The sequence below is a fragment of the Excalfactoria chinensis genome, chromosome 32 (genome assembly GCF_039878825.1).
Source record: "Excalfactoria chinensis isolate bCotChi1 chromosome 32, bCotChi1.hap2, whole genome shotgun sequence".
NCBI classification, from domain to species: domain Eukaryota; kingdom Metazoa; phylum Chordata; class Aves; order Galliformes; family Phasianidae; genus Excalfactoria; species Excalfactoria chinensis.
In genome coordinates this window covers 327,770-345,185 of record NC_092856.1, presented here as the reverse complement: position 1 = coordinate 345,185, position 17,416 = coordinate 327,770, and the positions used below count along the sequence as shown (strand labels likewise).

At 60.7% G+C, this 17,416-nt stretch overlaps 4 protein-coding genes across 4 annotated transcripts; 3 read left to right on the top strand and 1 right to left on the bottom strand.

Moving 5' to 3' along the window:
- Nucleotides 1-4: 4 nt before the first annotated feature.
- Nucleotides 5-3,781, top strand: PRUNE1 (prune exopolyphosphatase 1). Its single transcript, XM_072358640.1, has 8 exons — nt 5-409; nt 1,367-1,471; nt 1,551-1,756; nt 1,967-2,151; nt 2,229-2,387; nt 2,472-2,566; nt 2,654-2,812; nt 2,918-3,781. Exons 1-8 carry the CDS (start codon nt 5-7, stop codon nt 3,242-3,244), a joined length of 1,641 nt encoding a protein of 546 aa, XP_072214741.1. The 3' UTR covers nt 3,245-3,781.
- On the bottom strand, nt 3,693-7,218 carry CDC42SE1 (CDC42 small effector 1). The gene is made up of 5 exons (XM_072358644.1): nt 7,061-7,218; nt 5,183-5,358; nt 4,989-5,099; nt 4,724-4,798; nt 3,693-4,594 (listed from the first exon to the last, which is right to left on the bottom strand). Exons 1-4 carry the CDS (start codon nt 7,194-7,196, stop codon nt 4,727-4,729), a joined length of 495 nt encoding a protein of 164 aa, XP_072214745.1. The 5' UTR covers nt 7,197-7,218; the 3' UTR covers nt 3,693-4,594; nt 4,724-4,726.
- A 1,076-nt stretch (nt 7,219-8,294) lies between these two features.
- MLLT11 (MLLT11 transcription factor 7 cofactor) lies at nt 8,295-10,490 on the top strand. The gene is made up of 2 exons (XM_072358763.1): nt 8,295-8,429; nt 9,130-10,490. The coding sequence occupies exon 2, from the start codon at nt 9,137-9,139 to the stop codon at nt 9,383-9,385; it is 249 nt and encodes an 82-aa protein (XP_072214864.1). The 5' UTR covers nt 8,295-8,429; nt 9,130-9,136; the 3' UTR covers nt 9,386-10,490.
- A 536-nt stretch (nt 10,491-11,026) lies between these two features.
- Nucleotides 11,027-17,370, top strand: GABPB2 (GA binding protein transcription factor subunit beta 2). The gene is given in 11 exon segments (XM_072358764.1): nt 11,027-11,387; nt 12,427-12,489; nt 13,025-13,061; nt 13,064-13,116; nt 13,118-13,210; nt 13,496-13,581; nt 13,583-13,649; nt 15,465-15,626; nt 15,628-15,733; nt 16,608-16,753; nt 17,062-17,370. Coding segments are annotated over 11 exon segments (1,107 nt in total). The 5' UTR covers nt 11,027-11,243; the 3' UTR covers nt 17,212-17,370.
- Nucleotides 17,371-17,416: the final 46 nt, after the last annotated feature.

Below are 17,416 nucleotides of genomic sequence, written 5' to 3'. Positions count from 1 at the left end.
CCGCATGGCGGAGCCAGGCCACGAACCGCCTTCCCACAGCCGCCGGTTCACCTTAAGGCGGGGGAAGGCCGGCAGGGAGCGGCCTGCGGCCTACGGGTCGGGCCTACACCTGCGGCCTACGAGCAGCGCCTGCGGCCTACGGGCGCGGCCTACGCCTGCGGGCCGGGCCTACGCCTGCGGCCTACACCTCGGGCCTGGGCCTAAGCGACCCCGGACCGGGCCGGAGGAGCTCCGTGTGTCCCCCCCGCCCCGGAGCCGCCCCGCCTCTCCCGGCAGCCTGCGCGGAGCCGACGCTCCGCCTTCAGGGCCGTCCCGGAGCGTGGCGCGGGGTGGGGGTCTGCGTCTGGGCCGGGCGGTGGTCGCCGCCGTCATGGAGCGGTTCTTGGAGGGGCGGAGGGCGGCCCTGCAGGTACGGCCGGGAGCGGAGCGGGGGGCTGCGGGGTTGGGAGACGGGGGGGATACGGGATAGTAGGTAGAAGGGGATACGGGGAGTGGGGAAAGAGGGGACGGGGGTGGGAACATCGCACAGCCTTCGGTGTGGGGGGGGAGGAAGGGGGTGCAGGGAGATGAGCAGCACACGGACCGGGGGGCTCGGGGGGGGTAAGAACCCCCATTACCTTTCCAGGTGAGCCCGTGTTCCCCCCAGCCACCCCAGGGGCTGGAGGTGACAGCACTGTGCCCTGCACACCTGCAGCCACACTGTGGCATTCCCCCAGCCCATAGGTGGCTGGGACCCCCCCCATGTCCTCTCCTTTGGGACTATTGGTGGGGGGGAACCTGCAGTGCATGGCACAGGATCTGGGCTCGGCCCACGGCTGTTTACTTCTTCAGTGGAATAAATAAGAAAATCTGGGTTATGCTGTGAAGTGTTTGTCACCGGAGAAAAGCCCGCAGAGCATCGAGTGCCAAAGGGAGGGATCTGGGATCTGTGGGGTGACAGTGGGGCTCCCTGCTGCTGCCTGGGCTGAAAGGGGCACTTTGGCCCCACGCTGACAGTGTCAGTATCAAAAGTCCCGTCCGCCTTTCACTTTGCAAATCACTTTGTTCTGAGGTTAAGCTAATAAGAATCCACAGCAGCTCCTCCGTCTCCCGTGGGTGCCGCATCCCTGCGTGGTGGGGGGGGGATCCCAATTCCCCCTGCTGCAGTGCTGTGTGACCTGCTTGGCTTTCTCACACGTGTGCTGTTAACGTGAGCCACAGAACAGCCCTGTTTGGGTTCTTCGCTTGGTTTGCCCATCGCTGGGAGCTGCTCCTGGGGGTGCTGAGGCCACAAATGGCTCCGTGTGCACAGAGCTGTGTCCTTTGGGGGGGCCTTTTTGAGGGGGCAGGTGTGTCCCGATGGGGCTGACGTCTCACTCTTTGGCAGGAACACATCCAGCATCATCGGGAGGTGCACGTGGTGATGGGCAACGAGGCCTGTGACCTGGACTCCACCGTGTCCGCCTTGGCCCTGGCTTATTTCCTAGCAAAGGTGAGGCTGCCTGCGTGCTGCTGGGTGACCAGGGGGGTCAGGAGACGCCTCACTGGGTGCTGATCCCCCCCCTACACAGACCTCTGTGCCACCCAAAGCCGCCGTCATCCCGCTGCTCAACATCCCACGCGCCGACTTTGCCCTGCGCACCGAGACGACGTTCCTGCTGCGGGAGCACAACATCCCCGACTCGTCGCTCATCTTCCGCGATGAGATCGACCTGGTTGGGCTGCACAAAGCTGGGCTGCTCTCTCTGACTCTGGTGGATCACCACGTCCTGCCCAGGTGAGCACCGCGATGGGACGTGGCTGCGATGTGTCGCTTTCCTTCTCCCCTGCTGTGAGCGATTTCAGCCCAGGATGGGTAAAACCTTTGCCCTTCTTGGGGTGTTTTTAAGGCAGGAGATGAGCAGAGGGGGCTCTGCTGACGGTGGTGCATGGCAGGGCCGTGCCGGGGCTGTGCCAGGGCTCTCACCGTCCCCATCTCACCCGCCAGCGTCGACTCAGCCCTGGAGGAGGCCGTGGTGGACGTGCTGGATCACCGGCCTCTGGAACGGGAGTGGGCACCCAGCTGCCAGCTCACGGTGGAGCTGGTGGGTTCCTGTGCCACGCTGGTGACGGAACGGATCGCACAGGGGCCTCCAGGCGTGTTGGACCGGACCACGGCTGCGCTGCTGCACGGTGAGGCTGCCGCTTGGGCTCTGCTCCTCCTGGTGTGGAGCTCTGCTCCCGTGTGCCGACAGCCCTGCTCCCTGCAGGCACCATCTTGCTGGACAGCGTGAACCTGAGCCCTGCTGCTGGCAAAGTGACCCCTCGCGATGTGCTCTGCGTCTCCCTGCTCGAGTCGCGCTTCCCGGAGCTGCCGCCCCACGACAGCATCTACAAAGCGCTGCAGGCAGCCAAGTTCGACGTCTCAGGTCTGGCTCTGCGGGCTCGGCGGTGCCGTGCGGGGCGCTGCGACGTGGTCGTAGTGCTCACATTCAGCCCCTCTGCCTTCCCAGGGCTGACAACGGAGCAGATGCTGCGGAAGGACCTCAAAACAGTCTCTGGTGATGAACAAGTCCTCGCCATCAGCGGCATCTACATGGATATAGAGGTGAGGCTCAGCAAGGGGAGGCTGAGACCCAGCACGGTGCGATGTGTGACTCCAAGGCCTGTCCTCCTCCTCCTCCTCCTCCTCCAGCTCTTCCTGCGCCGTCCCGGTTTGCTGCAGGACCTGGAAACGTTCTGCCAAGCTCGTGGTTACTCCGTGCTGGTGGCCATGACGGTTTCCTTTAATGAATGCTATGAGCCCAAACGGCAGCTGGCAGTGTACAGCCAGAACGAGGCCCTGCGGAGCATGGTGAGCCAGCACAAGGGTGTACAGAGCAGGGTGCTTTGTCCCCCCCCACTTTAGGGCTGGGGGTGTCAGAGCTGCACCGCAGACGCCACCCTCCATCCCCTCCAGGTGTGCCGTGCACTGGAGGAGGCCACAACCCCAACACTGCAGCTGCAGGCCCTGCCCAGCCCCTGGCCTTGCATCAGTGCCTACATGCAGGGCAACACGTTGGCCTCCAGGAAGAAGGTGCTGCCCATCCTCAGGGCTGCTCTGGGGGGAGGGCCGGGCACTGCAGCAGGGCCGGAGGAGGAGGTGGCCCCTCCACCCACCCCGATGAACAGCCTGGTGGAAGAGAGCCCGCTGGCACAAGCTGTGCCCCCCGTCTGCCCCCAGGCTGTGCTGGAGAGGGTCAGCCGCATGGCTGCAGAGCAGCACCCCCCTGACTCTGATAAGTGAGGGGTCCCTGGTGGTGCTCAGGGCGCTGTGGGGGTCACATCCCCAGCACGGAGCTGCAGCTTCCTCTACCTGAGCCTGGCTGGCTGCTGCAGCCCCCTCCTCACTGCCAACTGCCCCCCCCCCCCCTTCCCACTGGGGTTGGTGCTGTGGGGCCTGCGGGGAGCGGGGCAGCACGCAGTTAATGAAGGCACTGAGGGGGGAGTTAAGGAACTCTTCCCCTCCTGGCTATTGGGTTGGGGGGCTGAAGTGCCAGGTTCACACAGCTGGCTGGAGACTGTTAGCCACCAATTCAGGATTAAATTGACCTCTTCCCCCTCACTGCTGGCTGTTGGGTTTTTCCTTATGAATCCCCAGTGCTGCCCCACACCCTGCCTGGACACCCAGCACAGCCCCATAGAGCTGAACCCCCACCTCAGCCCAGCAGTGAGCAGCCCGGGCAGCCCGCAGGCCTAGCACAAGATTTTATTTCAAAGGTGGGGTTGTGTTGGGTTTTGTTTTTTTCCAAAGGGGGGATTAAAAAGTGACTCAACCATCTGCACTCACCGGGTGCAGCGTTGGGGCTGAGCAGCCCAGCATCACTGGGAGCACAGGGGAGGGAAGGGAAGCTCTGCTGCCCCGCTTGGCTCCGGCATCTGCTGGTTCCTGTTCAGCCCCGGCGCTATTTAAACTATGTACACGTGCGCCTGAATTCGGAACCTGAGAGTCCCTCCTTCTTGGGGGAGAAGCCGGTACCGGTTAAAAGCCCGGCGGTAACAGGAGAGACCAAATGGGAGGATTTTAGAGCTTTAAAAAAAGAAACAAAACACAAAATAACCCCCCCCCAAAAAAAAAATATCCTAAAAAAGAAGGAAGGCGGAGGTTGGCTGGCGGCAATGCCGGCTGAAGGCTGGAGGAAACGCAGGCTTGCTGGCAGCGTTGGAGCTGCAGGACACCCAATGCTGGGGCTCTGAGGCTCTGTGATGCCTCCCCAGCTCAGCCCCTGCAGCACAACCCGCCCCGCTGCTGGCCCAAGGGAAACTGAGGCGTGGGGGGCAGCGCCCAGAGGGACCCGTGGGAGACAGCGGTGCCAGCTGGGGTGTGGGGGAAGGAAGAAGGGATTTGGCACATGGTGGCTGTGCACGGTGTCTCCCGCTGTGGGCTGGGCTGCTCTGCTTCCCCCATAGGGAGGGAAGGCTCCCTCCTGGCCGGCCCGGTGCCCCGGGGAAGGGGGGAGGATCTGTGGGGGATGACCCAGAGCCGGCCGTGAAGCTCCGCCTGCATAAGTTACCACGGGAATCAAGCGCTCGAGGTTGGCTTTTCCTCCGGTGTGGGGATCAGGCAGTTCAAGTTTGGGCTGGAAGAGCCAAAAATCTGCAAAGTTGGAGAGATGAGAGGTTACAAAACAGCCCGGCTCGTTAGATGCGTTAATTAGCAGCGTGCTTAAAGTGGTGGCAGTGGGCGCTCAGGGCTGCCCAGCTCCTGCAATGGCTGCATACTCACATGCTACAACACACGGGAGCTGCTCCACTGCCGCTCCCGTCCGCCTTTGGACCTCATCTCCTGCACAGCACCCGTCTGCAGGGAGGGGAGAAACGTTTCACCACCACAAAGAATAGTCACCAACCCAGCGCTGAGCAGAAAACCCCCGTCACGCCACCCCCGAGGGCCCCCAGCCCCCTTTAAAGAGCCACAGTGCAGGGCTGAGATCACAGCACCCTCATGCTGAGCCCCACCACCCACCCTCGCTCACAGGGGGTGGCCGTACCATGGGCAGCCCTTCTCCTGCAGCCATATCTCCGGAGCCGATGTGAGTCAGGTGCACGAAGTTCATGGGCTCACCGATCATGGAGCGGTCGATTCGTCTCCTCCTCTTCTTCTGCATGGAGATGAAGGCTGTCAGCCCTTCCCTGCACCCAGGACCACCTCCCCACCCCCACCCCATCTCCACAGGCTACTCACAGGCTGTGGTTTCTCCACGACGCAGCAGCCCAGCTTGTGCCAGAAGTCGCTCATATTTGCGGTGCCTTCCAGCTTTGCTCCCGGCGGGGTGGGGGCTGCGGCGCTGCAGAGACCCCCGTGTGCTCTCACTCCATGGGGACGGGTTGGGGGAGGCACCTGGTCAGCAGGGAAGGCACCTGGATGGGGACAACAAGAAGGATTCATCCCCAAGTAGCACCGCAGCACAGGGGGGGTCAGGCTGAGGGGTGTGGATTCAGCTCTGCTCCCCAGAGGAGGTATGGAGTGGGGAAACTGAGGCACGGTGCTTGGGAAGGGGTGGGGGCAGCTGATGTTCTAACAGCCCCAATCTGATCCTCAACACGCTGAGCAGACACCCATGGGCACACAGGGACAGCTGCGGGGTGTCCCCTCTGCCCCCAGTGAAAGACAAGGGGAGGATGCTGCCGTGGAATGGGGGCACACACAGCAGTGAATTGCAGCCCCCCCCCCCCCCCCCCTTTAGCAAGGAGCTATAAATACAGCTGCCTTTCTAACAGGGACCGGAGGTTGAGCTCTTCCGCTTCGGCTCAGAGAGCGAATGGGGCGGGGGAAGAAACAAACAGGAGAGTGCAACAAACAGCCCCGGAGTTATGGGGGGGGGGGGTGAAATGGAGGGGCTCATGGCTGGGGGGGGGCACAGCTCTGCTCTGCAGGACAGCCCGGCAGCAGCTCGGTCTGAAGTCCAGCAGAGCACAACCAACACTTCTTGCCCTTGGGGGGGGGGGCAGCGCCCACCAGGAGCCCCCTCCCCAAACACGGACCCCAAAAGCCAAACCTTCGGGCCTTCCCTTCCCTGGTTGTGGGTGGGTGGGGGGGCTCTGAAGGTGAGCTCACAGATCTCGAGGTCTCCTGGGCCCAACTGTGCAATGAGCTGCACCCGGCCTCAGCCCCCGTGTGCAAAGCTTTGGGGTCTGTGAGGGGAAATGGCACCGATGTCACTGGGGGGGTGTTGGGGGGGGGGGGGAAATGCCTTCGGGCAGACCCAGGCCGGCACTCACAAAATGACTTCCCGGTTGGGAAAGCACCGCTCAGCCGCTCTGCGTCACCGGGGGGGGGGGGAGGGGGGGGACGGACGGATCGGGGCACTCCCACGGGCTCCAGAACCCCAAAACTTCAATAAAAGGCCCGACCCTTCAACCCCCCCCACGCTCAGAGAGGGCAGGGGGCTCTGATGGGGGGGGGACACCCCGGATGGGGGCCGAGGACCCGCAGGTTATGGGGGTGACACGGGGACCGCTCCCACTCTCCGGCTTTGGGGTGTCCCCTCCCTATAATCCAACAAGGCGCTGCCCGGGGGGGTCCCCGCACCTCACAGGGGTCGCGTTAAAGCCGGGGGGGGGGGGGGGGGGGGCAGGACCATGAAGCGTAACGTGGGCAGCACCGCCGACCCCCAGCACCGAGGGATCCCCTCCCCCCAAACTCCAACCGGGGGGCGGACGAGGTGGTGCCCCCCACAACGTCGAAGGGGCAGCGCTGGGGTTTAGGGGGGTTGAGGACCCCCGCGATAAAGCAGCGATCCTCCGTGCCCGGCCCAGCGAGGCCCGCTCGCCGTGGGGCGGCCCTATAGGGCCCAGTGTAGATGGCAGCGGGGGGGGGGGGCGGCTACGGAGTGGCCTACAGCGCTTCTCCCAACACCCCCCGTGGGGGTCCCACCCCACACCCCACACCCGCCCCGCTCTCATTAGGGGGGGGGTCTTTACGAGGTGTTTGTCGGGCCCTCTTCCTCCAGGCCTTCCTCATCCCCCCCCAACCCCTGTAGGCCTCAGCCCCGCTCCCTCCGCCCCGCTCCCCCCTCCCGGTCCCTCCGCGGCGCCCCCCGTCCCTCCGTCCGCCGCCCACCTCGCTTCGCTCCGCCGTGGTTCCGCAGCTCCGGGACGCCGCGCTGCTCCTCCGCCTCCTCCGCCTCCACCCGGCGCGGCGCGGCCCGGAGCGGCACAGAGCGGAACGCAGCTCCAACCCCGGACAGAGCGAGCATTGCAGGCCGGGAGGGGGGGAAGGGGGGGGGGGGGACACGGAACGTGGGGGGGGTTGTGGGGTCGTGGGGGATGGAGGGACAAGGAGGGGGGAAGGGGGAGGTTGGGGTGAAGGGAGGGGGGGGACTGAGGGGGTTTGGGGGTACAGATGGGGGATGGGAGGGAGGATTTGGGGCCGGTAAAGGTGGGGGGCTCGGCAGGGCAGGGATGGGGTGCTGGGGGGGTCTGGCAGGATTTGGGGGGGCAGAGCAAAGCTGAGGGTCCCCGCTGGGGGGGCACTGATAGGGCTGGGGGGGCTGCAAAGGGTTGGGGGATCCCACGGGACAAAAGGTGGATGGTCCTGGGGATCAGAAGGGGGGGGGGCTGATGGGGGTGGAAGGAGTCATTGGGCCGGCAGAGCTGGGGGGTCAGCAGGGGAAAATGGGGGTCCTGGGGGGCTGCTAAGGACTGGGGGCACACAGCGAGGCTGAAGGGGGTCCGGGGGGTCCCTGTGGGTGAGGGGTGGGGCTGCTGAGGGGGTTTGGGGTGCAGGGAGGGCTGGGGGGGCTGAGCAGAGCTGGGGGGACCCGAAGGGGGGTTGTTAAGGATGGAGGGATCCCAGCGGGATTTGGGGGGCTCAGCAAAGCTGGGGGTCACCCAGCACAGCTCAGCAGAACCGAGTTGGGGGTTTGGGGGGGGGTCGGTAAGGAGTGGGGGGGGGGGCTGTGCGAGGCTTGGGGTGCCCAGCAGAGCTGGGGGGTCTCACTGAGGCAGGGGGGGGTTTGCTCAGGCTGGAAGCATCCCCCCGCCCTGCCGGGCCGCTCAGCTCCTTAATGCCTCAGTGTCTCTTTTCTGGACCAAAACTGAAATGAAGCAAAGCAGAAACGCATCAGCCGCACCCCCGACCTGAGAAGCCTTTTGAGGGCCACGACCCCCTCCCCACTGTTACCCACGGGCATCCCGCAGCCTCATCCACCCCCCCCCCCCCCCCATAAGGGCACTGTGCGCTATGGCAGGTGGGCCGCCTCCATCATCTGTCCGCCCCACACGGGTGGGGGCTGCTGACTCATCTGCCCACGCCCCCCCCTCCCCATCCCCCCCCCACTCCTCCCACCCCCACGGCGGGCGCTGCGAGGGGCTGCATTGCAGACCCGGCTGCGCCAACAGACAAAAGCGACGCCGCAGCGCGGAGGTTGCGGAGACACAAAGAGGTTCGGCGACCCGAAGCCCCCCCCCCCCAAAAGAGCCCAGCGCAGGTAACAGCCCTGATGGGTGGGGGGGTGGGGGGTGCTCTGTGCTTTGGTCACCTTGTCCCAGTGATGCTCGTTACGGTTTGGGGTCGGGTTTTGGGGCGGGGGGGGGGGTTTAGTGCTTTGGTGCCGGTTATTTTATTATCGCCATCGCTCCGGGCTGTGTCCCTTCATGTGTCCCCCCCCCCTTCCCAAAGGAGGCGGCTATTTAAAGCGCTGTGCTCACACGGCAGCCTTTTGTAGCCCTCCCAAGCCGTGGGGGAGCTTAAATATAGCCCCCCCCCCCCCCCATCTCTGATATAGGGCCGGGCTCAGAGGGGTACCTGGGTCATCTCTATTGGATTCAGGGCGTGAAATGGGGGCGTGGGGGGGGAGCAGAACACAGTGGGGGGGAAGATGTACACAGGGAATCAAATGGGGTGAGAGCCTTTTGTTGGGGAGGGGCTCATATGGGACCGGGCTCCTGTCCTCCCCCCCCCCCATGGATCCCCATTATTCCTTCCCCCTCCATCCATCCATCCCCTCTTTTCCTCCTCCCCACCTCAATCCCCTTTTTCTCCTTCCCCCTCCCTCCATCCCCAGCTATGGGGCCATTGGGAATCCCTATGTGTAGGGAGGGGGGGCTGCCCCCTCCATCAGCTTCAGTTCAGGCTGGGGTTCACCCACTGACAGCCCCCCCCCCCCCCTTCCTCCTCTCCCCCCACAGCCCCACCATGTTGGACACCATCAGCACTCAGTACGACTCCTTCATCTACTGGAGGATGCCCATCCCAAGGCTGGAATTGGCTGAGCTGGAAGGGCTGGGTTTGACCCAGGGGGGGTCCCTTTATACACCCAAACTACCCGAGGCAGCCCAAGAGTCCAGCTGTGCCGAGGATGACAGCCTGCTGCCCTTCAGCAGCTTCAACTTCTGGAGGGCACCCATTGCAAGCATCAGCTCCTTTGACTTCGACCTCATCTGACACCCTCCTTCTTCCCCAATCCCCCCCCCCCTCCATTACCAGGCATGCCAGGGTCCGGTTCTGTTGGTTCTGTACGGTGTCAGGTGTTTGGTTTTGCTTTATTTTAAGCCCAATGGGCAATGCTAAGGATACCCACGCTCAGCTGATGGGCTGCAGCATCGCCTCACCTCCTCCATCCCTCCTTGGGAAGGCAGCAGGGTGAGCAGAGCCGGGCTGTCCTTAATGGAGGGGATGGAACCCATCTGCTTCTTCCTCCCCAGCCCAGCTTTGTGGACTGGCAGCATTCAGAGAGCTGGGAAGGCACCAAAGAGAGGCAAATATGGGCACAGCGTGCACTCCTGGATGACAGCAGCACCTCTTATTGCTGGCAGAGATGGGAAATCCCAATGCCAAAGCAATGGCTGGCAAAGTGGGCGCCAATCTGGGCCCATAACCCCCATAACACGGCCCAGCCATCCAACCTGGGCCCATAACCCCCATAACACGGCCCAGCCACCCAATCTGAGCCCATAACCCACATAACACGGCCCAGCCACCCAATCTGAGCCCATAACCCACATAACACGGCCCAGCCACCCAATCTGGGCCCATAACCCACATAACACGGCCCAGCCATTCAATCTGAGCCCATAACCCACATAACACAACCCAGCCATCCAATCTGAGCCCATAACCCACATAACACGGCCCAGCCACCCAATCTGGGCCCATAACCCACATAACACGACCCAGCCACCCAATCTGGGCCCATAACCCACATAACACGGCCCAGCTACGTACAAGGAGCATCACCTCCACTGCTGACAGCAACCACAGGCAGCTCCCATTGGGGGCACCAGCCCCTCATTGACACACAGTTATTCCTGCCTGAAAGAGAGAAAAACAGGCTCAAAGTACAGCCCTCTCCCCCCCATTTTCCTTCGTTTTCCTTTCCTTTCGGCCCGTACCTGCTGGATTTTTGCCCCCACACAACTCAGCATCTCCAACGTTCTGGTTCCTGACACAACCTGACTGCGCACAGCTGCTGTACCCGGCAGTCTGGCACTGCTGCTTTTCCTGTGCTGCCTTTCACAACCCCTTAATAAAGGCTGAATGTCCTCCTGTGTGAGCGCTGCGTCAGGTTTGATCATTATAGACCAAAATAGCACATTTCTGACCCCCCCCCCCCCCCTCACAGACACCACCTTCACTCAGGGCAGCCCAGCCCTGACAGAACCGCCACCGTCGCCGCGGCCCTTTTATACTTGGCGCCAAACGCCTCCGCCGGAACTAGGTGGACACATCGCTCCCTCCTCCTGAGGTAAACTGAGATCCTTCCGCTCGAGAAAATAATCCCCGCTGGACCCCTCGGCGTCTCACCACCTTCCTCCTTCTCTATGATCGGGAAGAAAGAGGAGAAAGAAGGAGGAGGAGCCGCTCGGACCGCCCCGTGCTCGCTGCAGACTCCCTCTCCCTCCCTCTGCCCCTTGCGGACTCTTTGGTCGCTGCGCGCCGTATCCCTCCGCGGCGGCCATTTTGCGTGAGCGAGGCGGGAAGGGGCGGGTAGTTCTGTGAGGGGGAAGGAGGAAGGAAAGGAGGGAGGAAAGGAAGGAAGGAGGGAGGGAGGGAGGCTGTAGGGGCTGTGAGGGGATGGGACGGCTGTGGGGCGTCGGGGGGACACAGGGGGATGGGCGTTGGGAGGATGGTGAGGTGTGGGTTAGGCCTTAGGTGTCTCTCATGGCGGCTCTCCGAGGGCTTTGGGGGCTCTTTGGTTTGCTCGGGGGGAGGCTCAGGGTGGGGGTCTGTCTGCCTTCAGGGGTGATGGGGGTCTGTAGGGTTCCATCCGGCCCCATAGGTGAGCGCTGAGGGAGGTGACTGTATGACAAAGCGCCGTGGTTGGGGCTCAGCATTGGTTCCTATGAGCTGCAGTGTTCAGAGGATCCCACAGCTGTGGGGTTGGAGGTCCTCGGGTCCAATCCACCTCCCCTCCAAAAGCAGTTCTCTTCAGCAGGACCGTGTCCAGGTGGGGATGGATATCTCTGGAAAAGGTCTCTTCAATTGCTCTGTGCTGGAGCTCTGCTGTTCTCCTCGCAGCAAAGAAGTCTGTATGTTCAGACAGATCCCCCCAGGCTCCATGCTGTGCCTACCGCCCCTTATCCTGGTGCTGAGCAGCACTGAACCGAGCCCAGCACTCCTCCCGACCTCTGCCCTTCAGATCAGCACCGATCTGACCCTTCTCAGCCATCTCCAGGTGAACAGCCACAATGCTCCCAGCCTGACCCCATCAGGAGGCTCTGAGGCCCCCACCATCTCTGCAGGGCTCTCCCAGCACTTCCCAGTCTGCCCTGAACTGGGGAGCCCCGTGCTGGGCTCAATGCAGCAGTGCCTTCCCTAGAGGGGTGCAGCTGCCCTGCTGGCTGTACTTTGTGCTGTGCACCCCAATGGACCGTTGTCCCTTTTGGCCACCAGGGCACGCTGCTGGCTCGTAGTCAGCCTGCTGGCCATTGGGACCCACAGCTCCTCCACAGAGCTCCTTTTCCAGCAGCTCAGCCCCCAACCTGCGCTGTTGCATTCATGACAGCGAGCCAAGCATCACTTGGTTCCCAGCTCCGAGTGTTCGTTTCCAGCTGAACGCTTAAATTCACGCGTTCTGTGTGTTTGCAGACAATCAGAGCCTTGTCTGAGAGCGAGTGGGTGGGTTTTAAAGTTGGTCTTTCACGGAGTGGCATGCCAATGGAACCCCAATGGGGAAAATGCAATGGTTCTCTGTGCTGCCGTAATGGTTGGATGCTGGCGTGGTTTGGGATCAATAGAGATGCTGTTGTCTACTGGGCTGACTGCTTGACTGGTGGCATTTGGGTTCTGCTCCTTCTCTGACCTTGCCTGGAGTTACAGGGTTTGCTTTTCCCTCTATGAGCTGAGGGGTCGTTGTAGGGTTGGGGTCATTGTAGGGTTGGGGTCATGGGGAGCCTCTCTGAGGTTAAATGGAGTTCTTACATCGCTTTGAAAACTAAATGGGTGGCGTGCAGTAAATGTGAGCAGCCTCACTGTTGCTTCCATAGGTTCTGCTCTGGGACCTGGATCCACATGGGCACACTGCTGTGTCTGTACGAGGTGCTGCTGGGGTAAGTGGGGCTGTGCGGGTCTGCTGTGGGCTGAGCCCCCTTTTGCCTTCCCCATGTTTCACATGTGGACCCAAAGTCTGACAGGCATTGAGCCTCATTGCCTGTTGGGCTGCTCTGTGCATTCTCTCATTGGACAAAGAGGCCTGAATTGTGCTGGGCTTTTAAATGGCCTCTGCTGATGGCTTTGTGTTGCATTCCTTGCTCCCTCCACTGAGAGCTCCCATGTGTGAAGATATCTTTGGTGGTGCTGGGGAAGCAGCTGCTGGAAGCGGAGCACAAAGCACAGGAGCTGCTTTGGGACAGCAGGAAAGGAGGAATCATCCTGTTGGACACACTGTGTCAATTACTTCCCAAACTCTTTGCATGCCATTTGTTCTCTGTGACGTTCAGCCTCTATCAGAGCTGCCCTTGCAGAGTGGGATCTCTTTACTGAGCCTGTCAGAGCTCTGTGTCTTTTGCAGAGCATCCAGGAAGGAATGGCTGAGGCTACGAGGGGTTTCATACTGCTCCTCAATGCTTTGTGATGTGCTTTCAGAACGGGGCTGATGTGAATGCTAAGGACGTGCTGAAAATGACTGGGCAGCAGAACACAACCACTGGGATGCGGTGGAGCTCCTGGTCAGATACAAGGGCTGATGTCCACGCCTTCAGCAAGCCTGATAAATCCCCCTTTGACATTGCTTTGGACAAGAACAATCTGGAGACCCTGATGATCCTGCAGGTAGGTTGGGGGGGGGAGGGGGGGGAACCTGCTGGTGATTGGCACACAGCTGCAGGGAGAACTGAGCAGCTGTTTCTGAGGGGATCTTGCTGTGATGCTGGGATGGGAAGCGCTGAGTTCAGCTGTGTTTGCAGTGTGTCAGTGTGACAAGGCAGCTCTGCAGCACCTGCTGTCACTGATGTGCTGCAGAGAGGAGATAATCCTCACCTGCAGGTGGGGTTTGGAGGGTGCTGAGTCCTCCTGCTCAGCACAGGAAGGAATCACACAGCTCCCATCTCCCACCAGGAAGTAATGCAGCAGCAGGTGGATGCACACCCAGAGAAAGGAGATCCCATCAGCAGCGCCGTGACCGTCAGCTCACCACTTGTTCTTAGCTGGGGAAGTCCTCAGCCTCCCTGGTCTCATCTCTGCAGCAAACACCAAAGGTGAGGGGTCTCACGTGGCTGTGTGGGAATGTCCCATGGGGTTGGTATGGGTGCAGACAGCTCACAGCAGAAGGATGTTTGGTGCCACCACACACAGCAGGTGTTGGCTTCAGGCTACAGAGGATCCCCATCTTCTCTCTCTTTGCTGCTGAAGGCAGCAGGGTGATCCCCATGCAGTGCAGTAAGGGTGGATCTGTATGTGGTGGAGCTTTGCTGGGCTCAGCCGTGGGGCTGCTCCAGAGCCTGAGCAGATGGATTAGGATGATTGCAACAGGAGAATGGCTGTTATTGCCTGTGCCAAAGCCTCAGCACTGCAGCGCTGTTGGGGGGTGTTGCTTTGTTCCCTGTTGTCTGTAAAGGAGCTGGGTGGATGTTCTGTAAATCTAAATGCTGAGGAAGGAGAAGAGGGAAAAGTCCTTGCTGAATAAGCAGCCCTATGGGGACGTGTGTTTCTCATTGCCCTTCTGTGTTAGGTGGAAGGCATTCAGTTCCTCATCGCTTTGTAAGCCGCTCTTTGGTGGGAAAGCACTCAGTTAAGGTTGAACCCAAACGGGCTGGTTGGGGTAATTCCAGTGTTTGCCGTGAGGTTCGTGTTCTGTCTTTGGGGAAATCCAAACCTCTGCTCCTTTGCAGTCACACGGGGCAGGCTGTGTGAGCCATCCCTGGGTTGGGAACCCACGCATCGCTGCTGGCTCTCATTGATTCTCTCTTAAGATCCTTTGGTTCCTGCGCTCCCCTCCGCGCTGCGTTCCTCGTTTCCCACCAGAGGGCACCAGTGGCTGCGCTGCCGGAATCACCACCGGCTTCTCCTTTAACCCTTTTACCGCTAAGAATAGACCGGCACGCCTTCTGTTCCCGGAGGGGTTTTTACAGGGGAATAAGCGCTCAGCTGGTGTGAGGAATCCGATTATGGGCTGCCATGGCCCACGGCCTGGGAAGGGTTGTCTGCAGATCAGCCCCTCAAAAACCGTCCTAAAACCGAGAGGTGAGGGCAGCTGGGTGGGCTGCAGGGGGGACCCTGCGGTGCTGGGTGAGGTGCAGGATCCTTTTTAATGCTGATTTTTCAGTTTGTGGGTTGTGTGCGTGCCAATAAAGGACTGTTTGCGCCCTTTAACCTCAAATTTCCTGCTCCATTCTTACCAAGTCTGCCTTTGAATAGGAATCGCTGTGGTCAATTGGAGGAAGGAGCATTGTTTGGGAGCTGAGATTTGCTTATCGCCTTCAGATCTGCTGCAGCTCGGCAGTAACTGCACTTTCCCTTACTGAACAGAGAGGGGAGAAAGAAAGAAAGGGCCTCGTCTGACCTTTGAACGGCTTCTCATTTAGAAGTGTGACAGTTAAAGTTCACATCATCCTTCCCCCTTGGAATTTCTTTCCCCACAGCTCGGTATGTTTCTTAGTATCTGGAGATGAGTAATTGGAGTTCTGTCAGTGCCGCAGGGCTCAGCTTTTCAGCCCTTGTGCTCGGATCTTTCCCTCTTTGCTCCCAGCACGCAGCAGCACTCTGCTGGCCCCGCTCCCTGTGGCTGTGCAGCCCTGGGAGAGCTGCAGGCCGTGCCCATCACCCTGCTGAGTGATGTACCCCCGTGTGAGTGTGGGGCAGCAGCAGCCTTCATCACCTCTAGAGCTGGGGAAGGGTCATGAAGGAAGATGTGCTTTACCAGCTGCTTCCAGCTGCGGTCCTCCTAATTAATTTGCTGGAATGCTAATGCTTTGATCTCATTAATCTGCAGGAAAAGAAAGCCCTTTGCCCTGTAAGATGCGCTTTACACGCATCCATGTGTTGTGTTTCCCCCACTCTTACTGAAGCTCGCTGGCTGTATTTCCAGGTTGTACCTGAGCTCAGCCACCAGGCTTTGCTTTCAATTCCAGGAAGAGAGGCGGAAACGATGACTTTTTTTTCCTGTTTTCCTTTTGGCACTGACCTCATTTCCCAAGGTGACGCAGAGGAGCGGCTGGCAGTGGATTCTGTCCATGCTGTGGGCAGCAGAAAGGCAGCACATCGTCTCCATCGTGACCAGCAGCATCGCCTTGGGCAGCCTGCAGCCAGCCGGCCTCGGCCAGCCCTGCATTATCACGGTGCAGGATGGGCAGCCAGGTAGGAGCTGAGGGCCAGCAGCTGACCACGAGCCAGTAGTGTGCCCTGCTGGCCCAGAAGGCCGATGGTTCCCTGGGCTGCAGTGCCCAAAGCATGGCCAGCAGGGCAGGGCGGTGCTGCTCCCCTCTGCTCTGCCCTGGGGAGGTCATTGCAGCACAGAGCTCCCCAGTTCCAGGTGGTCTGGGAACTGCCTTGAGTTCCATCTGAACGTGATGGGATCTGTGGTGGTCTCCTTAACCAGAGAGATCCGAGCCCCCCCTCACTTCACCGTGCAGCTACTACAGGGGGTTGGGCTGGGGGATGCAAGGTGTGAATGGTGCTGGGCAGAGCAGGGCTGAGCTCCAGAGCTTCTGTGTGAGTTTAGATTTCCTCAGGGTGTGTCCCTTGTCGGCCTCCTCTCCTGAGATCCCTTCTGTGTGCCCCAGGGCTGCGTGTGGTGTGAGTTCATGTCACAGCAGGAAAAAGGATTAGGAAATGAGCTCTCCTCCAGCGTGCACACAGAGTTAAGGGTTATATCACTGCTGTCTGCTCGCAGGCCTGGGGAATGGGAAGCAATTCTCTAAAGCTGTTAATTGTGCAGGATTGCTTGTCGAATTACTACAGTTCTGTGTTGAGGGCAGACTAAGGGAAGCTGTGGGGCACTGCTGCCCTCCATGTGTCCCCACCCCGTGTCTTTCCTGGGCTGGGTGGGTCCTTGCTGCTGGAGTCCCTAAGAGAGCCCATGTTATCAGGTTTAAAACACACTTATTCTCAGAGGGTTTGTGGCTGTTGCACGTGCCCAGAGCTGGTCCTGGGGCTGTTTGAACAGGGAATGTTTGAGAACAGCTCCGTTCCTCTTCTGGAAGGTCCCAGCTGCTAATTGCATTACTGTCACCTCTTGGTTTTCCAGCTGTAGCCGTGCCTGCTGGTCAGGCTGCGGAGGAGACTGCAATTGGGGATGGGAGGGATGCAGGAGGAGAAAAGCCAGCAGCCAAGAGGCTGAAAGCAGAACAAAACAGGACTGATGTGGAGGAAAGCGAGGTGAGCCCCATGGCTGCTGTGTGCCCAACGCTGCTCTGGGGATGTGGGGTCCCGGTGCCAAAGGCATCGCAGGGTGGAATGGGACATGGCTGCAGTGAGGCACAGCAGCTCTCTGCTCTTATCCCCATATGAGCCCTGTGGTTGTTTTGCCTGTGCCCTAGCAGCAGCTCAGTGCTGTTCAGACCATAGCTGTGCTCTGCATCCATCACAGCGGGGCTTTCATACGCTGCTCCTTGGCATGACTGCTCCTGCTGTGGGCCTTCCTGGCGTGGTGCAGCCTCTGCAGCTCTCAGCTCTGTTTTCTATAGGGCAGCATTGAAGAGAAAGCGCCCTGACAGCAGTGCAGCACAAGAGGAGCAGAACAACATCAGCACGGTGTGTGCAGCTGTGTGAGCTCAGAGGACACCGAGGGAACAGAGCAGGTGGCCAACAGCACCACAGGGTCTGTCACCTCCTGATGGTGGGCTGTGGGACTGGGGCAGAAACACCACAGTATTGGGGCAGCTACAGACAGAGTGGGCTGAGACACCACGGAGGGCTGGGCTGGACCCCTCTGTGCCATGGGACCCCTCTGTGCCACGGGACCCCTCCATGCCACAGCATGCCATGCACACACAGTGAGAGCCAGGCCAGCTCTGCAGACACTCATGTCACTTTTAAATT